General features: G+C 51.0%; 2 protein-coding genes across 11 annotated transcripts in view; both read left to right on the forward strand.

Annotated features, from left to right (window-relative positions):
* The window catches only part of CRACR2A (calcium release activated channel regulator 2A), a 45,595-nt gene extending 37,095 nt beyond the window's left edge, over positions 1-8,500 (forward strand). For 6 of the 9 annotated variants that reach the window (XM_088143653.1, XM_088143778.1, XM_088143605.1 and 3 more), the window contains 3 exons: positions 917-1,018; positions 5,082-5,158; positions 6,576-8,500. In XM_088143653.1, the coding sequence (XP_087999779.1) occupies positions 917-1,018; positions 5,082-5,158; positions 6,576-6,666 (270 nt within the window). In that variant the 3' untranslated portion in view covers positions 6,667-8,500. Of the gene's footprint in view, positions 1-916; positions 1,019-4,162; positions 4,394-5,081; positions 5,159-6,575 lie in introns of all 9 variants that reach the window. The other 3 variants (XM_088143974.1, XM_088144044.1, XR_015796688.1) reach the window with 2 other exon arrangements.
* Positions 8,501-12,594: 4,094 nt separating this feature from the next.
* The window catches only part of TSPAN9 (tetraspanin 9), a 63,574-nt gene continuing 59,914 nt past the window's right edge, over positions 12,595-16,254 (forward strand). For both annotated transcript variants that reach the window (XM_088144699.1, XM_088144613.1), the window contains exon 1: positions 12,595-12,815. The gene's annotated coding sequence lies outside the window, so the exon portion shown is untranslated. The remainder of the gene's footprint in view (positions 12,816-16,254) is intronic.

Raw genomic sequence — 16,254 nt, forward strand, 5'->3', positions numbered from 1 at the left:
GCCGAGACGAAAGGGTGTGCCATTAGCACAGTGACCTTTTCTTAATGGATGGATCCTGCTTACCCAGAAACACCAACTGACAATCATAATGGCAAACGTTTTGTTGTATGAAAACTACCATATATTTTACGGTTCTGAAACGTCGCCTTTCCCACCTGCTGCACCCAGATTGTCTTAGGTCTGTGCAGAACTTCAGCTTCCAGGCGGCTGGCTTTGGTGCATGTTTCTGAAGCCATTCGGCCTGGAAGACCTTTGGCTCTCAGGGAGGGAACTCCGGGCTCCGAGACCCCTTTGGCACGGCATTTGCCCAAAGCAGCCAGCCTGAAGCCATTGGCCAGGGCTGGGGGAGGGAGAAGGCTCCTCCCAGCCTTCTCCCCTCAGGAGAGCTTTGTGGGAGAAGATTGAGAAGAGCTGTGAATCGGGAGTGGGGAGCAATCTGATCATTTTGCTTCGCTTTGCTCTTGGACCCATTGCTTCGCGGGGCGGCTTCATCCCAAACGCTGCTGAAAGAAAGCATGCCTTTCAAGCTTTGCACATCCATCACGCGCTAAGGCAGCTTGTTGAGGCAAGTCGCAGCTGCATGGCTGCACTGCCTGTGTCTTCGTTGCTGGGACTGGAACGCCAGACCCTTTCAGCCAGACCAGAATAACAAAGTCCGTTCTCTAACTAGAAAGGCTGGGAGGGAGTCTGAAAGTTGAAGTCGTTTTTGAAACCAAAGCAAAAATACTTGATAGTGGAATTACAGTGCTTAGCTTTAATTTTTCCTCCTTAATTCAAAATTCAGTCTTTTCATAATGTAACTCAGGACCTGCCTATGGCCTAATGCATGTATCCATTTGTCAGTTTGTGGACTGCGTCTTAATATTTTCCTGCAGGAAAATTCTCTCTCCTTGAACTGCTTTTCCTTATTTCCTAGGAGGCAACTGGGGAGAACATTCCCGTCCTTTTGCTTGGCAATAAAATTGATAAGGAAAAAGAGCGAGAAGTTCCTAATGGATTGGGAGAACATCTAGCCAAGGTACAGTAAGAAGGGAGGCTGTTCTTGAGCACTGGAAATACATGTTCCTTTAGTACATATCCCTGGAAACAACTTGTTAGAGAATTTATTCATTGAATACCTTCCTTCTATGATTTGAAGTTATTGATGCCCTTAGAACTGTGGAACCCCGCTAGTTCTGTGATGGTCGTAAGTAAACGTGCTTATTCTGCTGCATCTTGTTTTCACCAGTTGCAGGGAAAAAAATCTCTTGAATCAGTAACTTGTTTCAACAGAAGCACCAGGAGCTGTTTCATTTTGGACCCACGGAGCTGTTAACTTCCTGATAAGGGAATTGGGAGGTCTTGCTTCCTTTCCATCTAGTTTGGAGCAGATTCTCTTGTTACTAGATGCCACTACAAGTGCAGATGCCACAACGCTGGGTCACGCTTGATTTCTCGGGCAGGGAAGCCCCAAGGCTCCCTAGGGTCTCGCTGCTAAAATTCAGTAGCTGGTGGAAAAAAAGCAAGACGCAAAATAGGAGTAGCCCTCTGTGAGGTTGGCTGGAGTTACTCTGTTATTTATCATTTTAGGGAGCCATAACTGCAAAGTCACAGTGTGAAAAAATGAGGTGGAAAAAGTTGTTGCTGTTTTCAAAGGGTGCTTCCCCCCTCCAAGGTTATTTCCTATGCCGGTTCTCGGTGGTGGGGGGAGGTTCTGTAGAGTGGTTGCCACAGTAACCAGGTTCCGAGGGAGGTGCCCACCCCAGTCATAGCAATGGCAGCAAGGATGCAGGTCCATCGGGAAGTGAGACTTCTCTTTGGTATCTTGGATCCATATTCAGTGGGTCTTTACAGGTTGATGTCCAACCTCACAACGTGGCCCTGCAAATTTAAAAGATGGAGTCCACTTCCTATTTTGCAAAGTGAGAAAGGAAGAGTGACCCATGTAGAGGACCCAGACCATGACTAAAGCAATATCGAAAATTGCCGCCCTCTTCTTTCTGAGGTGTGGCACCACGTTCTCAGCCCCATCCATACTTGTTTCAAGGCAGGAGGTGGCAGAAAGGGGGCAAAGGTGAAAATTAAGGTGGGTTCTCAAAAGTTGCACTGTCTTGACTCCCTGAAGCCATCAATGAATGTCTGTGCCTCCCCTAAATAAAGCTAAATGATAAATGCATGCATTCTAAACCTGCTATGATTTGGAAATGGTTTTGTTTTATTAGTTTGTTTTATTAGTTTGTTTTAGACATTTATAAGGTCACCCAACTCTGTAACAACTCTGGGTGGCATTCAGTAATCATACAATACAATTAAAAGAAAAATAACACACCCCGCCAATGCCAGAAGAAAAGCAGCCACTCAAATCAATCAGGCGTGCCATCCGCTCTAACACAAGGCCTGGTTTTCAAAGCTCTTTTGAATAGAACGGGGTGGGGGCAGACGTATCTGGAGGAGTATGTTGTTCCAGAGCACAGGGGCCAGAATGGAGAAGGCATGCTTCCCGGGTCCCATCAGTGACACTGCTTAATGGATGGGTTTTGACAGACAGCTAGACCAACAGAGTTAACCTTGCCTCAAAACTTTCTGAGCTTTGTTCCCTGATGGGCCTGCACATGCAGGTTTGACAGTGCCCTGTTGTGCTTGCGTGAGCTCGACCAGATTTTTAAGAGAGTATGAAGAGTCAAGTGCCACGGACTGAGGACCACTGGGGTGTACAGGTTTGGGGAAAGCAAGGCACATAATTAATGTGGCTGTGCAGCACTCTGGATCCAAAAGTGGAAAGGTACTTTGGAGCATGTGAGCGTAGCACCTGTCTGCAATTCTTGAAAGGGTGCATCAGTTCTTGGGATCTTGCGGCTTCCCCCAAGACAGTTTCAAACTAGTGGATCTTGTTTCAGATCCAGCAGAAGCTTCAGTTGACCAGTCCTTGGTGTTCCGTCCTCCATATTCCACATCATGTCATCCACTAAGCAGTTTCCTTTTCCCACTCAGCCATGACCTGGAGCATGGTTCATTCCATGGCTCTGTTCAGGTGCACACCTTTCAATTAGTCTGTGTTATTTTGGGTGTAATGGCTGTGAGGCTCCAGAGCCATGTAAGTCATAGAGGCAATTGCACTAGTGCTGGAGCTGTCCAAAGGCATTGTCCCATCTGCTTCAACGTGACCATCTGCTGATAACTATGACCTTGCTGCCAAAGATTTCTCCAAACGGCAGGAAATCCCTGCTTGTCTTCTGGATCTGCTTACAGTTCCCCTGTGCTTGAACTCCTTGCAGGTGGAATGTGCCCTAAATATTCCTGGAGCCTCCTGATTATATAATTAAGCTCTGCTAACCTAAAAGCTTCATCTGTACTGTGGCTGAAGTTTAGTAGCCCAGCCTTCTGAGGGTAGTGAACTGAAGGTAGAGGCTTAGCTATCCAACAAGTCTGCCTCTTTCTCTGGAAATCATTTCATGCCCCATTAGTTCCCCAGCCCTCCAGGATTGGGCACCTTTTAGTCCTTTAGTTGTAGAGAGTGAGGAAGATGACCTTGACAGAAATATGCAAAAACTTTTGCATATCTCTGTCATGGTCATCTTTCTTACTCTCTACGGAAGTCTAAGATACTCTCGGTTTTACTTTCCCCTACAGTCAAGAACTCCAGCAGTATATGGTCACTGACCCCCAAGATTTTTGATTCTTCTCCTTTCTCAACTAAACCTTCAGTATTGATCAGTATCAGGTCAGGGAGGATGGTTCCTCTTGTCCCTCCTCCACTCTCTGAAAGAAAAAGTCAGCAGCACAGTTAAGACATTTCCCAGTAGTTCTCATTTCTTTGAAAGATCTGCATTTCACTTTCAGAAAGCGTTGTTCATATCTTCTCCTTGGCTGGGTGAACAATAATAGTGTTTTATTAACATTGTTCTATTCTCTCCCCACTTCTTTTATCCGAGATACACAACTCCTTCCTTTTTGTTGCCTTTCTTTTGAGCACATATTATCCTTCAGTTGCTGTACAGTATCCCCATGATGGGAGTCTTCCTACAATATAACCGTTCAGTCCTATTTGCTTTTACTTATTAAGAATTCATGCTTATCTCCCACACGCTGAGCATTAGCATGCAGACAAAGATGAGTTTTATTTTTCATTGAAAAATGGGTTTTAAAGACCCCATTTTAGCAACACCCTTATTTTCTCCCTCAGGGTTTTCTTCTCCACCCTCCCCGCGATTCCACCAGCCACTCTGCCCACGTCTCGGCCAACATATTTTTACCAGACCTTGGGAGAGGCAACCCATCTCACGACAGCAATTCATGGCCCAGATAATGCTGAGGATCCCCGTGCCTCTTGAAGTAAAAGCTGTGGGGGCCTGGCAGGGGGCTTCCTTGGTGGCAGCCCCCATGTTATGGAACACCTTGCCCCCTGAGTTATGAGGTATGCCTCCTTGTGTGCCATTGGTAAGGCAATAACAAATGTGTAAACTGCCCAGAGTCATTTCAACGAGATGGGTGGTGACAAATTTGATAAATAAATAAAAATGATCAGGTTCTGATCGACTTTTTAGTGCAAATGGTGGACCTGGCCCATCTAATGCTGTTCCTGGTAGTACGTGTCTTTACTGTTTTTATCGTGCTGCACTGCTTTGTAAACCCCCTTGAGTCTGTCATAGTCAGCTGGTCTATATCTGTAGAGGAAGCTCAAATTATGTCTTAAGGTCCCCTCAGGATCTTACATCTCCAGCATAAAAGGCTGACCCCCGATCTGTCTTAAACATCCACTGAGGTCTCCATAAACATAGCGAAGTATCTTGGATACTTGGATCTGGAAAATGTTAGAGGGGTTGTGCAACCCCCTTTTTTAAGTTCCACTGACCATCCTTCTGCTCATCTGTTGCTTGAGAACCCTGGGAGTAGTATTCTATTTGCACACCCCCTCTAATTGTCCCGTCAATCTAGTTCTACCCTAAGGAGGTAGCAGAGCACGAATTCATTTGGTACATTTTCCATGTTTGAATTTTAGGGACCAAATGGTGTCTTTTGTTCTGGTTCCTATGTCCTTGCTGGAAAACTACTATTGGGAATCTTTTAATTCTAGACAATCTTTTTTCTCTTCTCTATTCTAGGATTACAGTTTAATTTTTTATGAGTGCAGTGCCTTGACGGGTGAGAATACCAAAGCATCTATACTGCACCTGGCCAGGTAAGGAAAAGAGGACATTAGTCAACTAAGTGCCGGAAAGCAACATAAGAGCGTCCGGCTTGCACGTGGGACTTTGGGGAGGGGACGCAGAACAGAGGAGTGGGCCATCTGTGCTCTTCCTGCAGTGACCAGCACCCCCAGCTGCCCACTGGCTCCCCCGGGCCATGCCTGCAGCCAGCGGTTGAAAGTGTGAGTTAATCGGTTCTTCCCCTGGGTCAGTTTATGCAATCTGACTGGATAAATTCTGCCTTTAGTGAGATGCGTTCTAGCTTTAGGTAAGAGGTTGAGACGTTTACGCAGTTCCTGGGTTACCGGTAAGATGCTGATTTCTAGTTTGTCCTATATTTGATTCAGAGCCCCCGGTAGACATTTGCTGTTTCTCACAGAATGGCCATTCTTTTCCCCTCGGGAAGATGACAGGCCGTCCACCTCAAGAGGGGCTTTTCCGCCTCCTCCACCCCGGCAAGGGAGGCCCTGCCCTTCCAGGGGCCAGGCATTGCCTTCCTGTGGCTGCCCTTGCTTGTCTTTCACTGTAGCGCTGCCCACCCTGCCTGTGGCTACAATAGCAGGAGGCGTGTGGATGGCCAGACACGGCGTCCATGGCTAGAGAGAGAGAAGGCAAGCAAGCGAGGGAGCTCAAAAATGCTCCTGAAAATGTTGTCCCCTGCGACACTTTAGGTGGGGATGGAGAATTTGACTATTTTCATTCATTATGTCAAAAGAAATTTAAAATCAAGCGCACATAAATTCCTTGAAGCAGTTCCAGCTAGGCAGGGGTGTTTCTGATGTTAAACTTTCCTCGTGCAAATTTTCTCACAAGCCACAAAGTGCAACTTTGCATGCCAGCGTCTGTCCGATCTTATGCGGCACAATGCCACATCACTCTCCACATGTCTGGTGAGGAGCGTGGAAGAGGAGCTGTAGCCCAGCTCCACAGAGTAGGCTGGGCAGGGGATAGGCCAGGCCTGCGCTCGCAGGATGTTTCACGTGAATCTGCCTTTTCTGAGCATCTCACATTTGCTCCTGAGGTACATAAGTGCGGCAGAGTGAGCGCTCGGCGCAGCAGGGGAGGATATGTTTTCAAGTCCAACAGGGTGAGTTCGTAGCACATACAGGGAAAGTCTTTCCACCGTTGTCTGCTCTGGGCTTACTCATTCATAATTAATTGGTGAAATGGCTTCTCTCTGAAAAAGCGTTCACAGGAAGCATGTCTGAGAATGACCACCAGCCAGGGTGTCTCACGGTGTTTCTGCATCAGAGACAATCTGTCTCCGGGCCTAAAGCGCTGGAGAGAAGCAAGGTCCTCGTGTACGCCTCCAAGGGGCATGCAGGCAGCTACTGTCAGAAACAAGAATAGAACAGATGGCCCGGCTTGGAAAACCAGCAATTCCCCCCCATGTCCTTTTTTCTCCCATAGGATTTTAAAAGAGCAGGAAGACAGCGTGAAGGAAAGAACTGTTCAGCTGCACCAGTTGCCTAAGAAAGCAACGTGTTGTTCCTGGCAATAAAGGACACACAGGACCCCCTTTAATAAACAAACACAATCACTTCCATTTTTCCTATACTACAGTATCCTGGCTTATGTTGTCAGGCATTCTGTTTATGGCTTGTACAGGACTGTAAATCATTTTTGCTTGTAGTGCTATTGCAATGATTTTTAAAAATTCTTGGATGCAAATAAGGAAGACGATTGCTAACCAATTGTCCTAAGAGCACTGCCTCAGGCTGGAGGAAGAACCAGGAGTGTGTGGCTGTCACAGAAACCTGCAACCTGCCTTCCCTTCCCATCAACAAGGTTTCATACGTGTGCAAAGTAACACACATGTGCAATGTCACCTGCCGCCATACTCTGTCATTAGATGCTCCTTGGAAAGGCAGAGGAGGCTGAGCCAGAAACGAACAATCTGCTTTGCCGTCTTAAGTGTCTACGGAGAAAGGGGATATGTGAGGAAACCACCTCGTCCAGATTTCACTGGACCCTGACCTGTTTAGACTGCACCTGGAGGATTGTGTCCAGCTCTGACCTCAGCTCTTTAAACGAGCCCTGGAAAGACTGGAGCAGGTCCAGAAGTGACCTGCTGGGATTATAAGAGCCGGAGTCCAAGCTGTAAAATGAAGAATTGCCCGTGTTTGGCTTGCAAAAGGGAAAAGTAACATGAGATTGATAGAGGTCCACAAAGGCGATATAGATACAGGTTGCTGTGTGTAAGAGAGGCAGATCTATTCCCAACCGAAATGGAGAGCAGGGCAAGAAGGACTGGCTGAAAGATTTGGGAGGCGTCGTGGGAGCTGAGGCACAGGGGAACCACCTGCCTAGGGGAGTGGCGGACTCAGCTTGCTGGATGGGTAGCTGGCCGCCGGTCAGATGATTTCGTGGATTCTTGCCCTGAGCAGGAAGAGTGACTAAATGTCCAGTGGATCCCTCAATCAAACCCATTCATTCCATGACCAGAGCAATCAAGGGTTTTTCATTGGGTTTGGGTCTGGACCCAGACTGAAATGGGTATCTTCCCTAAGTGGATGCATGGGTAAATAAAGAATAGTTGACCATTACTTGTGGATCAAGGCAGGTTTCTTCTGAAGGGGTTGTATGACTCTTTAAGGAAGTTAGACATCATCGCCTCATGTAAGAACATGTTCTTAGTCTGGACTGACTAGTTTCAACAGCCAGGAAGACAGGAATCAGGGCGATGGTTGTCCGTATTGTGAGGCTACAGTGACTGAAAGTGATCCTCCAAAATGCTAGGAAGATGCTAGGAATCTGTGCAAACTCTTAACATCCAAGTCAGCAGGGAGGGAGATGAATAAATTTAATCTGAAAGTGCAAGCCGGACTACCCCAAGTAGCAGGACACATGTTAACTCCAGGTGTCAATAGAAGCGAATATGTGTAGCTCAGGGTTGAACTGTGGAGGCCTTGGGGTTCTCTGAGCTGGGCTAGCACTGAAGATGTTACCTAGCGGAGTAACAAAACGTTTGCAAGAAAACCACCCAGCTCAGAGAACCCCAAGGACTCCACAACGCTGGGTGTAGCTGAAATAAACCCCCTGGAAAGTGACTTGTGGATGTACAGAGTAAGGCCTCGACTGCCCACATTTTCATGGCATCCGGATAATTACTGTAGAGTTCAGGAAGGCAGTGAGGATGCTGTTTGGGCTTTGGGGGCTTGAGAGGATGGTTAGGTGATGCTGATTGCTGCAACTGATTGTTCTTGTAACATTTTTTATATTTATGATTTTATATGAGCTGCCTGGAATTGTTCAAACCAGGCGGGACATAAATTATGTAAGTAAGTAAGTAAATAAATGCTCTGAGTGGGCTCGGCTGACTCTGTGATGGGTTCTCCACAAGAAATGCTCCCACCGTTGTTCTCTGGTGTCATCCTTCACAATGTCTCTGAAAGCCAGGATGTCAAACAAGGTAATTGGAAGAAACTATGACGACACCCCACCTCACATCTCCAGCTCAGTGTGCAACCAGGGCCTCACCTGGATCACCAGCTAAACCTGTGGGAAAAGCTCCAGCTCTTTCAGGAACCCATGGGCTTTCATGGAAAGAGGAGGAGATAATCTGGCCTTGGAGCTGCTCAAAGCTTACCAGCAGGTGTGAGAGCAATTCCTCGCACCGGTCAGTGTAGCAGCTCTTACCAAAACCTTCAACAGGCTGCCCCTCCTTTCCAAAAGCAGCAACCTTCTGTCTCTCAGACCTTTGGGGTGGGGCAGATCAGGAAACAGACTCCCCCGGAAGACTAGAGCTAAGCTTTATTAAGAGAGGCTCTAGCAACAGAACCTTGCAAGCCTGATCGTGCTTTGCCTCCCCGCCGCCTTATGCCCCACGGAGCCGGGCAGGATCCCGACTGAGCCTCTTCCTAACCCATTCCCCTTTCCCAGGGCTCAAGGCTTCTGCACCGTTTGTTTCCGAAGAGTTCCTCCAAGGCCATCTCCGTGACTCCCTACAGTGGCAGGCGATCGTGATTCAGTGCTTCTCTCTCATCCAGGATCCGAAGCAGGGAGGTCATCTGGGGAGAAAAATACAGTTCTTTCCACCGTGGTTACCCAGAGTAACCAGGCAATCTGAGCTAGCGGTTCCCCAGATAGCCAAGCCAAGTCAAGTCAGCTATTTCAGCCTAAATGAAGTGGCTGTGAGGGAGAGATTATTCGGGTTTCCACCCAATCTTGTGCGCTGGGACACTTTGTGAACCAGAGATCATGGCTTGCAGTACTTACTGTTCAGGTGGGTCTTCTGACCAGCCTCGCGTTTCCTATATGGTCCATTGCTGCATTACAGAAATACTCCACTTCTCCTTAATCCACCAAGGCTGACCATGCTCTTTCCGACCCACACACTCAGGCCATAACAAGACAAATACTAGCAAAGCCTACCACAAACTCTTTTTTGAATTATAGTTATTTTTAGAGGTTTATACCAATCTTCAAGGCAAGTTTCCCCAGGATGATTTACAACCTATTTAAATTGCAGATAATTGTTGAACAATTAAAATCCACGATAAATTATATGCGTAACAAAGAGTTAAAAGTTCCTAGTCATCCACAGTTAAGACATCTGGGGGCAGAGCCCTGAGACAATCCAGGTTCTGCTGCTGCAGAGAAGGCAAGAAAGACACAGCAAACTGAAGAGCATTTCAGGGTCCGGGTGTCACAGGAAGGACCCCTCTGGGGTAACCACACTTTTCAGTGACCCTGGCACAGCTGCCATCTAAAGGAATTTAGCCTTCCTTACCTGGATCTAATATCAGGGCACAGCGAGTGCATCCGAAGGTCAGCAATCCCCTTGCCCCCCAGCTTGCCTGAAACAGATCTCATTCCCGCTTGCGTGAATAAGGGGCAACGATAAGAGATCTCTGTCTCCTCTGTGCTCCAGAGATGATGCTCTCCTTGCCGCAGGCACTTGTTACATGTTTTCATGTGGCTCCTCCAGAGTTGTGAACTGGGCATGTGACCTATTCACGTGAGAACAATTTTGGTTGCACTATCTGAACAGATTTTATGGCCTATCTTTAATATTGTTTGTTGGACTGGGGAACTAGTATGAGGTCTCTCAATTTTGCCTTCTGGTTCTCCTGTGTCAAGCAAGTAGTAGGAGAAGGTCTAAGGCCTGTTACACGAGGGCCAGGGTCTCCAGAGATCACAGGACCTTCCTGTGCACTCGGGCTGGGGCTAGAGAGGCCCAGGTTCAAGTCCCATTTGAACAAAGAGCTCATGATGTGACCTGGAGCTCTTCACCTGATGCCAGCCCAACCTATCTCACAGGTTGTTGATGTGGAAATGAAGGTAGGGGAGATTCCCTGTAAGTTGCCTTGAAAACCGAGAAAAGAATCTGGATCCCAAAGAATATTTATTTATTTAATCAATTTATATGGCCGCCCAACTCATGGTGACACTGGGTGGCTGACAGGAATAAAAATCCCAAATACAAAACCCACTCCACCCCCCACCCCCACCCCCTTGGCAACAACAACACATTTAGCCATCTGAAGGGCTCCAGATCGACCTGGGATCCCCAGGCCTGCAGGCAAAACCATGTCTTCAGGGCCTTGCGGAAGAGCATCGAGGTGGGGGCCAGTCTTATCTCTGCGGGGATGATGCTCCACAGGGAGGGAGCCACCACAGAGAAGGCCCTTCTTCTCAGGCCCTTGATGGACCTCCTTAATGGGGGGGGCATAGCATGTCCTGCCTCCCCAATCTGGTGGGTCGGGCAGATGAAACTGGGAAAAGGCGGTTCTTCAAATAACCTGCCTCCAGCCATGTAGGGCTTTAAAGGTGACAATCAGCACCTTGAATTGGACCCAGAAGCAAATTGGCAGCCAATGCAGCTCCTGCAAAAGAGGTGACAGGTGGGCAAATCTAGGCTTGCACAAAACTATGTGGGCCACCACATGCTGAACCAATTGAAGCATCCAGATACTTTTCAAGGGCAGCCCCATGTAGAGTGCATTACAGTAGTCAAGACAGGAGGTGACTAGGGCTTGGGTGACTGCGAGCAGGGCCTGTCAATGAATATATAAAATTATTTCGGCTCTACTCTTTAGATCTTCCATTTGTATCCTGCTTTCCTCCTCAAATGAGCAGTCGAGGTAGGAACAATGCTATGGGACAGAGTGAGTCCTATTTCTGTTTAAATAGAATTTGGCTCACTTCTCCTCTGGAACTGGATCCACCCATGTTGATGGAGCAGAATCAGTGCAGCAAATGGGACTTCTTGTTTTCTAAGTGAAGACTTTTACATTTGTCATCCTCAAGTTTCATTCTGCCCATTTGCCCAACCTATCAAGATGATTTTATACTTCATTTCTGTTTCCTAGAGCATGAGTGATTTATTTAACTTAAGAGCAGGGTGTATCATGAGAAATGCTGGGTTAGACGAAACAAAATTGCTGGGAGAAAATCAGCAGCCTCAGATACGCCGATGATATCGCTTGGCTGGATAAAGGAAGACTTCAGGAGTCTCATGCTGAAGGTGAAAGAAGAGGGCGCAAAGGCTGGCCTGCTGCCGAAGTGGAGGTTACACTCGCTCGCTCGCTATCAGTGCCACCCCAGGGCCAGCGGGCAGGGACGGCAAAGTCCTAACAGGCCTCAGTTTCGGGGACTCCAACATTCACGGGGATGGTGATTGTAGCCGCCCTGAGATAAAAGTCCATGACTGGGGAGAAAGGCTGCGATAGAACCAGGCAAAATATTTAACTGGAAAGACTGACCACGGGCGTGGACCGGCAAGGCCAGTTGTCCCCGCTGTAATGGAGGGCTGCGAAAGCAGGGGCGCCAGAAGGGCTGGGTGAGAATCCCACGCCCCTGAGTCGGGGGGCTGGGGAAGATCGCCGAGAAGGCCCGGGACTGCGAGAAGAGCGACCTGCCCAGCGCTCCGGCTGGAAGCACGAACACCCTGGACCCGCGCGGGAAGGACGAGGCCCTGCGAGGAACCCAGGCCCTCAAAACGGGCCGAGCCGGCTCGCGGGGGGCACCGGACGCCAAAGGTCCGCGGAGCCACGAGCGGCCTGATGCAGGCCCGTGACTCGCCGGCAGCGCCAGCCAGGCCCAGGGGAACGGAGGGGGCCAAACGCAGCGAGGAGGAGGGCCGAAGCTCCTCGGGACTGCGGGGCGGCTCTCGGGCCTCTCTTCGGGGGCTCCCCCGACGGCAGTTCCGGTCCCCGCGGCGCCGCTTCGGTCTTTCCCGCGCGAGCAGCTGGGCCCGCTCGCCCTGCCTGGGGGCGGGGGGCAGGCAGGCAAGGGGGCAGGCCGGGCTGCAGCCGGCGAACCGGCGGGGGGCAGAGGGCGGCCGCGGCCCCGGGAGGGAACGGGCAGCCGGCGCCCGGGCCGTCGCTTCCTCCAGCTGGCCGGCCGCGCGCACCCCTGAGCGCCGCCGCGGAGCCCCTGGGAAGGGCTCTCCGGCGACCGCGGGGACGCGGAGGGGCGGGCGGCGGGGCTCCGGGCGCGCAGCGAGGCGGACAAAGCCCGCGAGGGAGGCGCCCGGCCCTGCGCGCGGCTCGGCTGGCTCGGGGCAGCGCCGCCCGCCCCTCCCTCCCCGCCCGGCCGTCCCGGCGCCACCTGGCCCGCCCCGGCTTCCGCTGGCAGCGCTCGCAGCGGAGTCGCGCGCAGGGCGAGGACGGGCAGCCCGGGCCGCGGCGCTCGGTCGGCAAGGCGGTGAGTGGCGGAGCCGCGGCGGGCCCCGACCCTCGCTCGCGCCCCCGGGGCAGCCAGGGCGGCCGCGGGGGGGGCGGGGGGGGCGAGGGGGCGGAGGGGCTGGGCCCCGGCGCCCCCGCCCCTGCCTGCGCCCGGCCGGGAAGGCTTCCCGGAGGGTCGCCGCCTGCACCTCCTGGCTGGGCCGGTCGCGGGGGGAGATGGAGCGGCGGGCCTCGGTGCGCAGCGGGGCGGGGGGCGTCGCCGGGGGCGGCGGGAGCGAGGCGCGGGGTCTCGCGGGCGGGCGGGCGCGCGCGCGCCTCGGTCCTCCCTGGGGGCGGGGGGTCGGTCCCCGTCCGGCAGGGCGGGCCGGGGGGTTTGAAGCTTGCGCCGAACCGTGGGGCGGGGGAGCCGTATTTCGCCCAGCCCGGACCCGCTCGGTGAACTCGCGATTCGGTCGCCGCTCTCCCCGCTCGCGGCGCCGGGCAGAGGGCGGTCGGGCGGGCGGTCGGCCCGGAATCTGCGCGTGAAGCGCCCGGAGCCCCTTCCTCGCGCGCGGAGAGTCGCTCGGGCTGCTCCCGAAGGACGGAGGGGGGTCCGAGGGAGGGGAAAGGGCGAGGCAGAAACGGGGGGGCGTCTCCCCTCCCTCGTCCCGAATCTTAAGTCGCCTGGCAGGGCCGGCGGCGCCGCCTCCCCCCGCTTTGTCGGCCCCTCCCTGGAGTTGGAGGCTGCCGCGGCCCAGCAGGACGACTGGGCGGGGGACGGGATTCCCCGGGTCTGCGCGGAGCCCCCAGCGCTGCCTCGCCAAGGGAAGCGGGCGGCGAGCGGCCCTTCCCGGCGGGCCCCGAACGGTCGGCCAGGCGCCTTTGCTGTTTCGGCCGGGAAAGAGGTGCTGCTGCCCGGCCTTTAGACCCCGGGAGCGAGTGTCTCTCTCTGCTGGCGCTGGGGCCCTGCGTTCCCCCGCGGGATGCCTTTCAAGACAGCGATCCCACTGGGTGCCGTTCGGGCAGAGGTTTTAAGCGTTTTCCTCCGTGGGCTCTTTCAGAAGAATGGCAACTCGGGCAGCAAAAGAGAGGTCAAAACTTGGACAGCGCTGATTCCGAAGCGAAGCGAAGCGAAGGCAATCATTTCTTGGCTCCCACCTGACTCCTGCTGCCCCCCGTCTCTCTCTCTCGTTCGCCGGCAGCCCTCCTCTGCGTGAAATGGAGCAGAGGCTCCCCTTTCTCGTGCTGCGCGGCGGCGGCGGCGGCGGCTGCCGTGGGTCGGAGCCGAGGCTCCCCGGGGTCACTTTCTCAGGCTCCGTTCTGGGCCCGAGAGACGCGGCCTGGCCGCTGGACCGGAGCATGCTAGGCCTGGAGAAACTTAATCATTGACTTTGCTTTCTGCCCAGTTCTTTTGTAGGTCAGTCATACGTGATTTCTTTCCCCTTTCAGAAGCGTAACCCGGATATTCCTGGTAGGAAAAAAGCGGGTAGGCGCCACTGTTCCTAAGCCCACTGAAATGTGTAGCATTCCTGTACAATTCTATATCTTGGGGCTTCCACACTCCTGTAACTTCCGCTTATGCTGAACAAGTCTCCCAGTTCATCTGCCGCTTCCTCCTCTGATTTTTGCACACTAAGACTTTTTCCATGAATATTTCAGTTTTTATGCAGGTTCCTGTTCCACTCCTGTGGGTCAGTCTCCTTGCCCGTGGCCTTGTGGTGCCCCGCTAGCCCCCCATCCCAGCACTGACCAGGTCTGACTCTGCTTTCCAAGATCAACCAGGGTCAACTAAGCCCTGCCAAGTGCTCTGAGTACTAGAAACGGGGGGGGGGGGGTATTGGGAACCTCAGACTTGCAGGCGTGAACACACAGTATCAGTAAATGGGTACTGAATGTACCCTTCTTATATTAATTTAACCAAGTGGTATCATTCAGATACAGTTTAAAAAAATACTGTTTTCTGTGAAAATATTAAGAATTGCTATGCGCTTCACTGGCTAAAAACCTGCAATGTGCTAACTCATCTTGTAATGAAAGCAAACATTAAATATTTTAAAAGGTGTGTGCCTCTCCCTAACCCTAACTCACTGCAGACATCTTCGTTATGCACACCTGATCTGGCTGCCCTGAACAAATACAGAAAGGGCCGCCCTCCTGAGCACTGCGTGTGGCAAGGGCAGCATCCAGCGTGCCTTCAGCCAGGAGCGGGAGGAGGCAACGCGTGTGGCACTGGTGCTGCCAGGGAACAAGCGCCCTGCCGCTGCAAGACAGCGGTGCCCCCCCCCCCATCTTTTCATGCTCTGCAGCCTGTATGTGTAACCAGCCACTTTTGGTCAAATGCTTTCCTGAAATCAAAGCATGTTATGCTTGTGGCATTCCCACTATTTACGGAGGAAGTTATGCAATCAGAGCATGAAGTAAGGTTAGTTGGACAAGACTGTTCTCAATTAACCTGATTGCTAGTAATCACTGCTTCACTTTCAGTATGATAACAGATTGTTTGCTCTAGCGTCTCCTTAGGTATTGATGTGCAGAATGCATGAGCCAAAATAGAGAAAGTAGCCAAGTTGCTTTCATATAAATTGGCAAAACACAGAAATATTCAAATAACACTTGCTATAAAAGATTGTATTATAAATAGAAATGCTTGAAAATGCTTGAGTGGTGATACATTCTTGATAAACAATCTGTAGTGAATTTGCCTTTTTAGGAATGCTCAGGTAGAAAAAAATTAATTAATTTGGCATTATCTCAAGTTATTAGAACCCGATAAAGTTTGTTTCAAGCTGTTATTTCTCTTACAGAAGTTCAGAATGTATTAAAACCTGATAAAGCTGGCTAGTTGTTTTTCTTCTAAATGACATAAGACTTCCTTTGGGGAAACTCTTTTTAGTGTAACTAAAGAGTTCCAAACAAAAGAATTACTGCCATCATTATGTAAAAGTGGTTATGTAAATTGATGGCTCTGCTAGTTGAAGATTCTTCTTTGTTATACTGTAACCGTTTCACTCATTTTGTTATTAAATGTTCATTCTGCAGCTATTACTCACATTTTATCTACCCCATTCATAAATGTGTTATTGAGCTGCGCAGACTGGGGTTCTTTTCAAACAAGGAGTGGATTTCTGTCCAACCAACTTTGCCTGCTGAAAGGAACGGTCGGGCCCTTTTGTTGCTCTGTCCAAACAACGTTGGTCTGATCCACCGTGCAGTGTGCCTAAATCTTTGGGTCCCTTCCGATACTTTAATCCGATTCTTCAGTCAGTCCCTTCCAATTCTTTAATTGCTTGGCTCTATTCTGGGGAACCGTATGCTGCAGCTGCGCCACTGCGTGAGGCTGACAGGCTGCATCAGATCCGTGTGGCACTGTAGCTGGTGCGCAAGTGCAGGACTCTGGGAAGCTCCTCTTCTCGTTTCCCTGTGAAGCTGGCTCTCTCTCTGCGTGATGTATCTCAGAAGGTTAAGGATAAAGTCGGAAG

The sequence above is a fragment of the Python bivittatus genome, unplaced genomic scaffold (genome assembly GCF_059951505.1).
Source record: "Python bivittatus isolate LINGU-HERP-01145 unplaced genomic scaffold, Pbiv_v1 ctg000010_np1212, whole genome shotgun sequence".
Taxonomy (NCBI): domain Eukaryota; kingdom Metazoa; phylum Chordata; class Lepidosauria; order Squamata; family Pythonidae; genus Python; species Python bivittatus.